Source organism: Saccopteryx bilineata, chromosome X (genome assembly GCF_036850765.1).
Source record: "Saccopteryx bilineata isolate mSacBil1 chromosome X, mSacBil1_pri_phased_curated, whole genome shotgun sequence".
In the NCBI taxonomy this organism is placed as follows: domain Eukaryota; kingdom Metazoa; phylum Chordata; class Mammalia; order Chiroptera; family Emballonuridae; genus Saccopteryx; species Saccopteryx bilineata.
Window position 1 is genome coordinate 15,995,024 of NC_089502.1, and position 15,024 is coordinate 16,010,047.

The 15,024-nt window shown below is 36.2% G+C and overlaps 1 protein-coding gene across 3 annotated transcripts in view; it reads left to right on the forward strand.

The window, feature by feature from the left end:
• SMARCA1 (SWI/SNF related, matrix associated, actin dependent regulator of chromatin, subfamily a, member 1) overlaps positions 1-15,024 on the forward strand; it is a 106,737-nt gene that overhangs the window by 21,305 nt on the left and 70,408 nt on the right. For 2 of the 3 annotated variants that reach the window (XM_066249523.1, XM_066249522.1), the window contains exons 10-15: positions 2,901-3,010; positions 5,293-5,519; positions 6,916-7,037; positions 10,773-10,925; positions 13,475-13,607; positions 14,211-14,359. In XM_066249523.1, coding sequence (XP_066105620.1) covers positions 2,901-3,010; positions 5,293-5,519; positions 6,916-7,037; positions 10,773-10,925; positions 13,475-13,607; positions 14,211-14,359 — 894 coding nt within the window. Of the gene's footprint in view, positions 1-2,900; positions 3,011-5,292; positions 5,520-6,915; positions 7,038-9,766; positions 9,803-10,772; positions 10,926-13,474; positions 13,608-14,210; positions 14,360-15,024 lie in introns of all 3 variants that reach the window. The other variant, XM_066249521.1, reaches the window with a different exon arrangement.

Sequence of the window (15,024 nt, forward strand, 5' to 3'; positions counted from 1 at the left end):
GTAAGTCACTGGGGTAAGAACTCCTTCAGGGATCTCCATCTTCCAAGAGTTATTTGCATGTGTGCTACCTTCTGTCTGGGTGGAATATGTGTTCTTTCTCTAGGCAATGGCTAAGTTTTCTAATGTGAACCATGGATCTCATCTTTTCCTGTTTCCTTATGGACATTTACCCATGATTTATCCTTTTTACTAACTGAATTTTTACCTCTCCCTCTGTAATAGCTAATTTCCCTCACTGTGTAAACATTTTCAATATCTCCCTTATTAAATTCAGACCCACTCCTATACCCTATCACCCCCACACACATACAAAACAGGACCCTCTCAGCAGTGTGTCCCTCTCTGTGATTCCGGTTTTTTTCTCCTTGATAGAAAAGTTTGTTTTTTTATTTTTCTGAAGCTGGAAACGGGGAGGCAGTCAGACAGACTCCCACATGTGCCGACCAGGATCCACCCAGCACACCCACCAGGGGGCGATGCTCTGCCCATCTGGGGCGTCGCTCTATTGCGACCAGAGCCACTCTAGAGCCTGAGGCAGAGGCCATGGAGCCATCCCAAGGGCCCAGGCCATCTTTGCTCCAATGGAGCCTCGGCTGCGGGAGGGGAAGAGAGAGACAGAGAGGAAGGAGAGGGGGAGGGGTGGAGAAGCAGATGGGCGCTTCTCCTGTGTGCCCTGGCCGGGAATCAAACCTCGGACTTTGCATGCCAGGCCGATGCTCTACCACTTAGCCAACCGGCCAGGGCCTATAGCAAAGCTTCTTAAAAGAGTAATTGATCTTCTCCATCCCTACTATTTAATCTGCTATTCACTCCTTTTTATATACACTTTTAAAATTAAGAAAAAAATTGTCTTAGTGGACTTTTGTAAGGATGTAGAAGCCAGTGCATTTTTGCTAACTTTTGTCTGCTCTCTTAAAAATATTTATTGATTTTAGCTAGAGAGAGAGGGAAGGAGGGAACAAAGGAGGGAAAGTGGGGGAGAGATAGAGAGAAAGAGAGACAGGAATATCAAATTATTCTTGTGTGTGGTCTACTGGTGATTGAGCTGGCAGCCTCTGTGCTTGGGGCCAAAGCTCTCACCAATGGAGCAATCTGGATGGGGATTGTATGCTGTTTATAATGAGAATCTCAAGCCTTTTTTACATATTAAAAAAATAAAAACAAAAATGTATTATCTTCCTCTCCCTCTCCTCCCCCGCCCCAGCAAAATATAAGCTTCATGTGGCAGAAACCTTTTCTCTTTCTCTCTACATTTTGTTCTGTGTGTCTCGACCAGAGTAACTACTCATTAAACATTCATTGACTTGAATCCTCAGCAGTCATCATGGTGTAAATATTTGTTCAGGGTTAAACAGAACAAGTCAAAATAAATTACCTTAATAATAGGCATTTATTGTAAAAGTGCAGAACAGGAGTAGAAGGCAAATCTTCCAAGAATCTTGTTATATAAGTTGTAGTACATTTGGGCCTTAGATATCAAACTTGGTCAGCTCTAGCAGTTGCTTCTTCTGTCTTGTGTGGGTCTTATCCACTTCTGAATCCACTGACCACTGGCTTCTGTCCATTCCATACAACTGAAACTTACCTCACAAGTTTTCAATGATTTTCAAGTTGCTGTATTCAGGATACACCTTTTGGTCAGTATCTTGGCTTCTCTGTGTTGTTTAGCACTGCTAACTATTGTTCCTGCTTGAAACTCTTTCCTGCTTGATTTCTGTGGTGCAGAATGGATTTTCCCTTCTCTTACCTCTTTGCTGCTCTAAGTTCCCTTTATGGCCTTTTCTTTCTCTGTCTGTTTCTGAAAATTTAGTGTTTTGTAGGGCTTTGTCTTTGACTTTCTTTTTCATACACGCTCTCCCTGGGGATCCATTCCTATAGTTTCAGCTACTACTTATATAATTATAACTCCAAAATTTTTTTCTCCATACCTCTTTCCTAAGCTCTAGATTTATATATTCCATTGCCTTCTGAGTCTTCTGCTTAAATATCTCACAGACAGTTTAAACACTTAAGAATCTCCCTTAGACAAATTTAGGAGGCCCAACCCAGAAACTAGAAGTCTGCTTTTGTTTCTCCGTTTTCTTTCCCTGCCATAGATCTCTAATAATAATAGCTCTAATTTACTAATGTCTCCTGTAGTTAAATTTTACACAGGTACTACCACAAATTGTCACAGCAGCCTTAGAAGTAGGTATCATTATTCCCATTTAAAACTACTTAGCATATATATTATATTTATACACATACATACCATAAATATAAATATTGTTGGATGAATGGATGAGGAAACATTCTGGGAAAAATTAAGGAACTTGAGCAGCTCATGACAGCAATCAGGGACTGAGCTGATTGCTGACTCAGCTTGATCTGGGTTGGAATTTCTGCTTCTACCACTTATTAGTCGAGTAACTCTGGTGACATTTTTAAAATTAAAATAATCACTTCCCCTGAAAGGTTTATTGTAAAGATTCAATATTTGTCATGTGATGTTTAAGGTGCAGTGTTTTGCACATTGCATGTACTTTATAGATGGTAACATTATTATTTTCTTCCGGTAGAATCTGCCTTGCAGGTATACACTCTTTTTTACTATGTTCATTTGTATCTTCCTTAACATTGAACCATTTTCTCCTTGTTCATATATTTAACCATTTTGAAATTACCTGAATTTTTATTTTATGTTTAGCAACTCTGTGATCCATACTCTGATTTCAGATTTCTTTTAAGATTTAGAAATCCTATAAGACAGTATATTTTTAAAAAGCTCTTTCATAGTCATTGAATAGTCAGTAATCTTGTCTTAATTTTTAATGTATTTTATGCTATCAGATTATGTATGTCTAATTTAGGTTTATATATTAAATGTCTGACAAACTTTTATAAAACCTGTAACATTTTAGGTTTTAAAACCATTTTTGTTACGTCGTATAAAAACTGATGTAGAGAAGAGCCTGCCTCCTAAAAAGGAAATAAAGATTTACTTGGGACTGAGTAAAATGCAGCGAGAATGGTGAGCTATTTTATTTTTATTAGAATTTATTTATGTATAAGGATTTATTAAAATTAGCTTTGTAATGGTTCAGTTATACCTTTAGTTCAAAAGTTACATTTTTGCCCTGGCCGGTTGGCTCAGCAGTAGAGCATCGTCCTGGCGTGCAGGGGACCCGGGTTTGATTCCCGGCCAGGGCACACAGGAGAAGCGCCCATTTGCTTCTCCACCCCTCCGCCGCGCTTTCCTCTCTGTCTCTCTCTTCCCCTCCCGCAGCCAAGGCTCCATTGGAGCAAAGATGGCCCGGGCGCTGGGGGTGGCTCCTTGGCCTCTGCCCCAGGCGCTAGAGTGGCTCTGGTCGCGGCAGAGCTATGCCCCGTAGGGGCAGAGCATCGCCCCCTGGTGGGCAGAGCGTCGCCCCTGGTGGGCGAGCCGGGTGGATCCCGGTCGGGCGCATGCGGGAGTCTGTCTGACTGTCTCTCCGTTTCCAGCTTCAGAAAAATAGAAAAAAAAAGTTACATTTTATGTTTAAATGGCAAATTAAGTAGTTCAAATATCATATATTTCAATACAAAATTGGTGAGTATTTTATTTAACCTTTAGGAAAGAGCATTTGCCTTGAAGTCAATAGACCTGTGTTTCAGTCCTGTGCTTTTTCTCTTAGTAGCTATTTAGCTTGGACAAGTTATATAACCTCAGTTTCCCTTCTGTAAAATGAGGATAATAATATTAAACTTATCAAGATGATAGATGTCAAGGTTAAAGGGGATAATGCCACTGACACATTTTATTTTTTCATCACTGAAAATAGTAATAACTATAATAAGAATCAGCAATAATAACATGGGTGAAAATATCAGTGATTGTGTATATTACAAAAGTGCAAGCTGGAATGGTTTGATAAATACAAGTAAGCAGAAAATTGACAAGAGGAATCACAAGGAATCATAAATAGACATTAATAGTGCAACCATGCTGCTAAGAGAAGCAAAATGTTGCTTATATAAATAAAATTAGATTATATAATATATAATGACTTCTCTGCTATTGAAACCAGTATATGGTAGTGGTGAAGAATATATTTTTATGGACTCAGACATAAACTCAAACCTGTCTTTGTCCTTTTCTGTGCCCCTGAGTAAGTTGTTGCACTTCTCTTTGCTGCCTGCATTTGTAACTATAGAATGGAGTTATGTTAGTACATATCTCAGCATTTCTGTGAAAATTTTTTTTTGTATTTTTCTGAAGTGAGAAGAAGGAAGGCAGACAGACAGACTCCTGCATGCACCCAACTGGGATCCACCTGGCATGCCCACCAAGGGGCGATGCTCTGCCCATCTGGGGTGTTGCTCCATTGCAACCAGAGCCATTCTAGTGCCTGAGGTGGAGGCTGTGGAGCCATCCTCAACACCAACTTTGCTTCAATGGAGCCTTGGCTGCAGGAGGGGAAGAGAGAGATAGAGAGGAAGGAGAGGGGGATGGGTGGAGAAGCAGATGGGCGCTTCTCCTGTGTGCCCTGGCTAGGAGTCGAACCCAGGACTTCCACACGCCAGGCCGATGCTCTACCACTGAGCCAACCGGCCAGGGTCTCTGTGAAGATTTAATAAGATAATTCATATAAAGCCCTTGACATGATGTCTGGCACTTGCACTCAGTATAGGATAGCTCTTATTATAATTAAATAGTCTTACTGTTCAAGTGGATACACTGCTCTGTTTTTGCCTGGATGGATGTCTAGAAAAACAATGAAAAGAGCTTTTAGAATGGGGAAAAAATGACCTATGAAGACAGGTATAAGAAATTGTGATTGCTTTTTAGCTTAAACAAGTAAAGGTTGGATGTCAATTTTAGCCACTGTAGGTATTGAATAATTATCAGATATAGTTATCTGAATAGTTACCAGCTGATTACAATTTCTAGTAATGGAAAAAGCAGGAGGAAGCAAATTTATAGGCAACAAACAGGTTAAAATATTTCAATCTTCACTACTTTTTTGGTTTTACTGATAAGATTTACTCTCAAATCTTGTTTATCTTTTAAAAATTATTTTTAGAGAGTGAGAGAGGAAGGGAGAAACAGTGATTTATTTTTACACTTATTTATGCATTCATTGGTTGATTGTTGTATGTGCCCTGACCTCAAGCTTGGTGTATTAGAACGACACTATAACCAACTGAGCTACCCAGCCAGAGCAAGTCTTGTTTATCTTTAAATGGGAATCTAAACTGATCTCCAAAGGGACACTTCTTGATGGCATTGAACCTTTCTAATAATCAGTGATTAATCATAGTTTAAAATTTTAGGTATACAAAAATCCTGATGAAAGATATTGATGTTTTAAACTCTGCTGGCAAGATGGACAAGATGCGGCTCTTAAACATTCTGATGCAGCTACGAAAGTGTTGTAATCATCCTTATCTGTTTGATGGTGCTGAACCTGGTCCACCTTACACTACTGATGAGCACATTGTCACCAACAGTGGTAAAATGGTAGTTCTTGATAAACTATTGGCCAAACTCAAAGAACAAGGTGAGTAACAAATCTTTCTATTAACATGAAATAACAGTATTGACTTGCATCTGAAGAACATTTTGCATAATCAATACTTATTCATTCATTTCTTCAGCAGACATCATTGAGCACTTACTATTTGCTAGGGATTGTCCTAGGGCTGGGTGTACAAAGATACATAAGACACACACAACATTTTTTGCCTTGGAGGAACTCACAGTATAATGAGGAGGAATAGTTACAGTTCATTGTGATAAGTTCTGTGATTTGTTGAGAAACTAGGAGTTGGGGAAGTGGTCACAGAGATGACATTTGAGGTGAGCCCTGAAGAATGTATAGGAGTGCCTGACCAGGCAGTGGCTCAGTGGATAGAGCATTGGACTGGGATGTAGAGGACCCAGGTTTAAAACCCTGAGGCTGCTGGCTTGAGTGCAAGTTCATTGGCTTGAGTGCAGGCTCACCAGCTTGAGCATGGGGTTGCTGGCTTGAGCATGGGATCATTGGTATGACCCCATGGTCACTGGCTTGAGCCCAAAGGTCACTGGCTTGAAGCCCAAGGTTGCTGGCTTGAGCCCAAGGTTGCTGGCTTGAGCAAGGGGTCACTCGCTCTGTTGTAGCTCCCCTGCCTGATCAAGGCACATATGATACAGCAATCAGTGAACAACTAAGGTGCTGCAACAAAGAATTGATGCTTTTCATCTCTCTCCCTTTCTGTCTGTCCTTATCTGTTTCTCTCTCTCTCTCCCTCTCTCTGTCTCTGTCACACACAAAAAATGTATAAAAGTAACTCATGAGAAAAAGAGGAAGGGTTTTCCAGAGCAGTGAGACACAAGAATGTGGAACTTATGGTATTTAGGGTAGAGTGTCAGTAATGAATCTCGGAAGATGGATGGGGCCATATTGCAAAAGGCTTTTTAAACCATACTTTCAGGAATTTGGGCTCTTTCAAAGGCAAGGCAGGGTTCAGGGCAGTTCATAGAAGACTTGGGTATGGAAAGTGACGCAAACAGAGTTGCATTTTCGGAAGAGAACCTTAGAAGCAGTATAGGGGAATCTACTAAGGATGAGAGACTAGAAAAAGGAGACTAGTTGGAAGACTATTGCAGTAGTCCAGTGAAAGATTGTGTGGACCCATTGGTATCCTCAGTACAGGGTAAAGGAAGACTTATCATCTCAGTATGTGTGCAGGATTTTGAAGGCCATCAAAATCCATAACTTGACAAATGAATAATTCTATATAGCATCCCTTGAAGGTGTATGTGTGTGGGCATATGTGTGTGTGTGTTTAGTGGAATATTCATGATATTCATGTGCTATATATATTTATATTGCATATGATATTTACTTTTATTTGTATAACTTTCAAAATACAAGTTTTACAGAAGTTGAATAACTTTTTTGTTAAATGTTTCAGGTTCAAGGGTTCTCATTTTTAGCCAAATGACTCGCTTACTGGACATTTTGGAGGATTATTGTATGTGGCGTGGTTATGAATATTGTCGACTGGATGGACAAACCCCACATGAAGAAAGAGAGGTGAGGATGAAAAAATAAAATAAGACTTCAAAACTTAGAGTTTAATTAAGCCTTGCCTTCATCATTAGGTAGTTTTGACCTTTGGCCTTTTCTTTAGGGAGGTGCATTGAATTTCTCACTGCCACTCCTTTCTCTCTGAGATCTTCTATTTGGCTTCCATTACACTGACTCTTTACCAATTATTTTTTCCAAGTTTTTCAAAAACATTCTCACTTATCTAAAGGATACTACACCATTACATCCTTACTTCCGCTAATCATTGCAATCTCTGACCTTTTTGATTACTGTTTCTTAGTTTACTCTTTAATCTCTGATTTTTATGTCATTTTCTTTTCTTGATTTGCCTCCTACAGTAGACCCTCACCATTCGTGGAGTTTAACAGTCGAGATTTTTCCACTTTATGAGAAACCCTAAAGACTCATGAAGCATCATAATTTGTAAAAGGAATAATCTCAGTCTTACAGAGATTTTGTAAAACTGAAATGGGATAACATAGGTAGAGGTGCTGATCATGCATTGGATCTTGGAATAAATACTAAAAATATGGTGTGCAGTAAAGAGTCAGCTAGTGAGGAAGCCTACTAGCACCCAGTATCTTTCTCAAATTTGGAAATTCTTGTAGATCTTAGATTATTCTTCACGAATGTCATGGGTCTAATGTATTTTAAACCTTTTAAAGCACTTTTTGGGGAGGGCTTTGCTAATTTATCTTCTCTTTTCTGTGATCCTTCAGGAATCTGTCTTTGGCCTCTGTTTTAAATCTGTACTCATGCTCTGGGCAAAGATCGTGATTTCATGGTATAGTGGAAAATGCATTGAACTTGGTTTCAGAAGACCTGAATTTTAGCACCAACTCCACCACTTTGTAGTGTGTGCAAGTCATTTAATTCTCTGAGCCTCAGTATTTTTAACTGTGTTAAGGGTGATTTTAATACCTAGGCTTCTTTTTTCTGACAACGTTGTGAGGACCATTGGATATAATAGGTATGAATGCAGTTTATAAATTGTATAGTGAAGTATGCCGCATGTCATGAAATTGTACCCCAACCTTTTTACCTCTCAGCTGTAGGGCCCCTTATCAGGCAACAAAGACTCAGCCCATAGCCATAGACTCCTTTTGTAGCTGCAGGGGGTCCTGTGTCCCTGAGTACCTCATTGAAGCCTGGCTAGAGCATAGGATAGTGCTGACAGCAGACACACAGGCCCTTTCACATTAAGGGTTTATGTGCTACCCACTCTGGGGAAACTCTTGCATCAACATTTACAAATGTGGGACATTTCAAAGCTTACAGTCCCCTGCCCTATAGTATTTTACTCTTCCTGAAACGGTAACTTGAAGCTTTATTGCGCTTTTGCTGATTTATTCTTGAGAATGTGTTTCTCTAAATCCACTTTAAGCAAAGGCCATATAGCACCATTCAAGATGACCCTTCTTTCTAGAATGAAGATGATACTAAGGCAGGAGGGTAGGTGCTTTTTGACTTTACCTAGCCAATTTGCATTTCTGACTTCTGACTGATCTCTCTGCTCATAAACATGTGGACTTAACTTAGTTATAAACAAATTCTTCTGTTTTCTTAAAATTTCAAATAATGTTCTCCCTTCAGAAACTTTAAATTGCATGTGTTGACTTTAGATACTACAAAGTCAGAGCTGTTCATTTTTTAATTTTTTTTGGAAATGCCCTGCTTTCCCATTATGTTGTTGTCCACACAATCATTTCAGTCATTTCTTATTATTTTTCCAATAAGAAGGGGAAGACCATATTTGATTCCTTACTTTAATCATTTACCAGTTGTTAATAAACAATTCTTTCCAACAGCTCACAGATTTGCCCTTTCTCCATTGCTACAGCTAAATTCAGCTAAGTGTTTTTGGTCTTCCTCTGGTTCAGTTCCTGTAACTTTCACTTAATTGGCATCCTCACTTTTATAGGGAAAGCAACTAATATTTGTCAAGCTATAGTTGTCTGCTGTAAGCTAGGCAACTTATAGTTCCAGTTGAATCCTTTCAGCAGCCCCGTTAAGTATTGGTGGAATTGTCTCTACTTGAAACTGTGTCTCAGAGAGGTTAAATGCTTGCTCAGATCCACATATGTAATAAATGGTAGAGTTATGATTCACACCCAGGTTTTTGCTATTTCCTCTACACCAAATTGCCTCTCACTACACCACGCTGCTTTCTATACTGCCCCCTCTACATTGCTATACTGACTGTGGCAGTGGGAGTCACCTTTTCTGCCTGCAACTTTTGACCATGCCATTCCATTCATTAAAATTGTAACTTCCTATATTTTGTGATTATAACAATAATGCTCTATTGCTGAAGGAAATTTGGAAAATAAAGTATTTCTGGCCAATCTTTTAGTGTGTATATTAATGTATGTATTAAATATATAAATATAAGTATATATATAAATATGCATTAAAAGATTGTAATTAACATACTCTATGCACTATATATAAAGTTTAGTATCCTGATACTTTTTACTCAACATCAAATTGTACTATTTTATATCAGTAAATATAAAAGCATTGTAAAATAATTTTTTACAATTTTTGCATTGTAAAAAATTAGTATAATATTTCATCTTATTGATATACTATAAATATTTATCCCTCTACTGTTGATAATGTAGGTTGTTTCCAGTTTTTCACTATTATAAATAATGGTAAAGTGAAAGTCCTTATACATAAATCTTTGTGCACATCTCTGATTATTTCCTTAGGATAAATTCCTAGTAGTGGTATTACTGGGTCAAAGGGTATGAACATTTTTAAGACTCTTGATGCATATTGCCAAATTGCTTTCCAGAAAGGTTGTACCAATTTACACTCCCAGCAGCAATGTATGAGAGTGCCCGTCTCACCGCCCCCTTCGTCAACATTGAGTATTATCATTTTGTAATCTTCAAAAAATGGTATTCTGTTTCAATTTGTATTTATTTGATTACTAGTGGATTGAACATTATTCTTGTGTTTTTTAGTTATTTGTATTTGTTCTGTGTATTGTCTGTTTTTTTTCCTCATTTTTCTTGTGGGGGTTTTGCTGGTTTTTTTGTTTGTTTGTTTGTTTGTTTGTGGTTTTTTTTTGCTACTTAATTTGTATGAGATCTTTATATAGTAAGGGTATTAACATCCCAATAATTTTTAAGACCCTTTACTAAATATCCCTCGATTACCTTCCTGATTTTCCTCATTACTTCTTTGTTTGCCCCTTTTCACCAGATGGAAAGAAATCTATTTACCTTCCCCTATCTGTTGCTCTCATTCCCATTTCTAAACCTTTTTCTTTCTTGGTTGGTCTCCTAAATTATACCTTCTTTATTAATCCCTCAGAAACTAATGAGAATGAAATTGAGATATCTGGAATTTTGCCCCTTAGATATATGTCAGCTCCCATTCAATTAAAACATTTTCATTATTGTTGTTTTAAAGTAATTAAAACGATTCATTACTTGCTTAGGTAAATTTGTTTATATGACCATTCTAAGGTTGTCTCTATTGATGTAAGCTTATAAAGATTAGGAACTTTGTGTAATATATTTTCTACAGCAATTTACACATTCCAGTGTATAGATAGATAAATGTTTAGATATTTTAGAAGGTACAAAAATAGTATAAAGTTGAGTTTTGAGTTTGCATGTTTAAAATGTTTATTTTTAAGGACTTTTAAAATATAATTGGATTCTTCTCTGTTTTCCTTCCATCTCTGTGTGAATTAAAAAAAAAAAGGAAGCAATAGAAGCCTTTAATGTTCCCAGTAGCAGTAAATTCATCTTTATGCTGAGTACCAGGGCTGGAGGTCTTGGAATTAACTTGGCCAGTGCTGATGTGGTTATACTATATGATTCAGACTGGAATCCACAGGTGGACCTACAAGCTATGGTTAGTGATCTTTAATGATGTCAGAAATTTATCTTTACTCAGATTGCTATTGTTATTTATATAGTGCAAAGGCAATTTATGGTAAAAGGATAACAATTTTTGAGAAGTTTTGTAGATGTTAAACTAGATTATCCTGGAAAACAAACTATTTTACAAATGTGCTAATTGCAAAAACAAACAAAGGAAATGAAGACAAACATACCCCAAATCTAACTATAGCATTTGTGTGTCAACTTTGGCTTTTGTCATAAAAGAGAAATGCTGTTTTTTCCCACTTCTAAATATTGAAGAGGACACATACATGTTTTAATGAGGAGGGTTGAAAAATCTCTCAGTATTATTCTGTTTAACAATTAGATATATTAAGATCCTTAGTACTGCAGTTGGGAGAAGTGGGATTTTTACTTTTGTAATAAAACGCTTGGGGTGATAAAGTAAGAATGTACAAAGGAAAATATTCCAGGGAAACATTTGGTTCCTAAGGACAATATCAGAAACTATTCTATCATTAAAAAAAAATACTTTTCAGGGAACTGATTCTCTTACTTTTCATCATGGTGTCATTTATTGAAGTAAAGCTACAATTTTTGTCTATGTAACACGTTTTAAGATAAATATAGTTTCAGAAGTAAGACAATTCAAAACAGCTATTCATTAAAATCCCAAGATGATATGGGACAACTGACTATCTTTGGAAGCCCTATGCCAATGAGGCACAGCTTAGAACTCCTTCATTTTCTTTTATAATAGAGAATGGAAAAATATTGACCATTGGGATATTATAAAACTAACATAACTTTGGCAAATTATTAACTTAACATGGTATCGAACTACTTGTTTGATATGACTAAGTAGGAACAAGCCACCTCAGTAAGTTACAGTGTTACTGAATTGGAAAATGTATTGACAATAACCTTTATTTCCATAAAATTGTTAGAGTGGAGTGCAGCTGTTTCATGATTCACTGATTTGAGTTTGAAATTTTAAATATGTGTAGAGATGTTGCAGTCTCTTTCAGTGTACCATATTGAAGGTGGGCTCTCATGTTTTTATATTTAGTACAAGGGCTGTTTTGAACCTTGTTTCTTTGATTTTTTTCTGAACTACCCACTTTCCTTCGCCTGTTTGCTCTGACAGTTTTCTGTGTTTTTTTTTTAAAAGAACACTATCCCTAGATGTTTTTATATTATCAGAACTTGCCACCTGTCACCTTTATCAACTATAAGCCATAGGGCCAATTCTAGACCAACATATAGTAAGGCTATTAGTATCCGATTAATTGATATGACCCTTTACTACAGATTTCTAAATTTCCTCAGGAAGTAAAGGAAACTGTTTGGTAATGAGATAAAGCTGACTTTTGCTACCACAGCAACCCTTCTTAACTATTTTGTCTCTCACAAAACTCTGCTCATGTGGAAGATATTTGGCTTTAGCATCTTTAGTTATTTAGTAACTTAAGAATCTTTCAGCTCCCTGTAGTCCTTATCTTTTAAAATATTAATTAAGTCTGCATTTGTAGTTTACATGCAATATTATATTAGCCTCCAGTATACAACATAGTGATTCAGCATTTGCACACCTTACAAAGTGATCACCATGATAAGTCTACAAAGTTATAATGATGATTATATTACCTATGCTACATATTAAACCACTGTGACTTATTTTATAACTGAAAGTTGGAACCTCTGAATCTATTAATCTTTTTCTTCATCACCTGCTCTGTCAACCAGTAGTTTGTTCTTTGTATCTAGGAGTCTTCTTCTGTTTTGCTTTTTAGATTTCACATAAAAGTGAAATCATACAAATGTCTTTCTCTGTCCAACTCATTTCACTTAGCGTAATATCCTGTAGGTCCATCTTTGTGGTTGCAAGTGGCAAGAGTTCCTTTTTATGGATGAGTAATATTTCATTAAAAAAATACCACATCTTCTTTATCCATTTAGCTATCAATGGGCACCTAGGTTGCTCCCACATCTTGGCTATTTTGACTAATGATGCAGGGAACATAGTGGTCCATTATTCTTTTTGAATTAGTGTTGTCATTTTCTTTGGATAAAAACCTAGCAATGAAATTGCTAGGTTGTATGTTAGGGCTTTTTTTGCTTTTCTTCTGGAAAATTTCCATTAGAACTGCAATAAAATATTTACAGATTTCTTTGATTCCAGGGGTCTCTAGATATTTTTTTAAGTTACAGTTTACTTTAAATATTATTTTGTATTGGTGTCAGGTGTATAGCATTGTACATGGACAATCATATACTTTACAAAGAGTTCTCCTCGATATTTCCAGTAACTGCCTGACACCATACATAGTTATCACAATATTCTTGACTATGTTCCCTATGCTGTACTTGACATCCCTGTGACTATTTTATAACTACCAATTTATACTTCTTAATTCCTTTATAGTTATCATTTTTTTCAGAAGTAGCAGGTATAAAGAGATCAGTAACAAATTTTATTTTCAGAATTTTATAGCATATGGTGGCCATACTATGTTTTATTGAGAATACCCAACATCTTAACAGAATTGTTTCTATTAGGATCGAGCACATCGTATTGGTCAGAAGAAGCCAGTACGTGTGTTCCGTCTCATTACTGACAACACTGTTGAAGAAAGGATTGTAGAAAGAGCTGAGATAAAACTGAGGCTTGACTCAATCGTCATACAACAAGGTATTTATATGTATAAACTTAATCAGGTGTTTTGGATTTTTTAATTTTTTTTGCAAAAATGCATGCAATTGTCTTCAAAAGAGATTACTTTTAATGAAAATTGACCAAAACTGCAAACCTAGAGAAAAATATCAATTTTTGCAACAAAATGCTAATTTAAATCTTAAACTAAAGCCTTGCATCCATTATATGCTAGTTAAGAATCACTAGCTTATAGCTGAATGTCAATGGTATGTGTTTTGAAGTAACCTGATATTATTTAGCAGACAAAATTTCTAGTTAAATTGTTTTAAACATGTACTTGAGGGTGTCTTTCCATACAGAGAAATTGAATCTAAAAAAAGGAATTGGTATTTGAAAAAATGTTTCTTTCCTTCTGAATTTTAACTGAATTTTACAGAATAAAATTTATGTTGAAATAAAAAGTATGGTAGAGAAAAACTTGTAGGGCTGTTCATTAAAAAATAACTTTAAATCTCACTAATTTTCTGTTTTTATAAAGCTTTACTTATGGATAAACATAGTAATGTGTTGTTAGAACTATTATGCCATGCTTTCTCTGGAATATAATTGGATATATGCAACTTTTATTTTTATTATTAGGAAGACTCATTGACCAACAGTCTAACAAGTTGGCAAAAGAGGAAATGTTGCAAATGATACGTCATGGAGCCACCCATGTTTTTGCTTCTAAAGAAAATGACCTGACAGATGAAGACATTACAACTCTTCTGGAAAGAGGTGAAAAGAAGGTTAGTTAAAATGGCATTTTGTGTTCATGATGAATTGTTTTGAAATCAATATACTTCAGCATATTCTTTGTATTTACTTTGTTTAAAATGCATGTCTTAAACCATGTGCTTCAAAAAACTCATGTTTTCTCTTAGAATTTGTTGATTTATATCCTTGGGTAGTTTAGGTTTCTTTAGTTTAATTTTTGGTGAGAAAGGCTAAGAACCAGAGTTTAATATTGAGTGATCTTGTACCACAGGCTTACTGAAAATAATGTTGGTATAAAAAAACGAATAAATTTTGTATTTAATTACATGTATCAAGACTGTATTTGTTGCACTGGATTAAAAATTGTTTTCTGATAAGTTGTATTAACTGAAAATCTTTTGTGAACATTTCACAAAATATTAAACCATTATTTGTTAAGGTATACTGATGTTTCAGAATACTGTGGTTCTGTGTTGAATTTGCTTTTTGTCACAAATTATTTTGGACAATTTTAAACATAAGCAAAAGTAAACGGATCCATCTATGCTGTTGTAAAAGGTAAGATTTCCTTCTTTTTATGGTTGAGTAGTATTCCATTTTGTAAATGTACCACAGCTTTATGCTAAGTGAAATAAGCCAGTAGAGAAGGACCAGCACCATATAATTTCATGTGTAATCATTATTCCACATGTGTTTG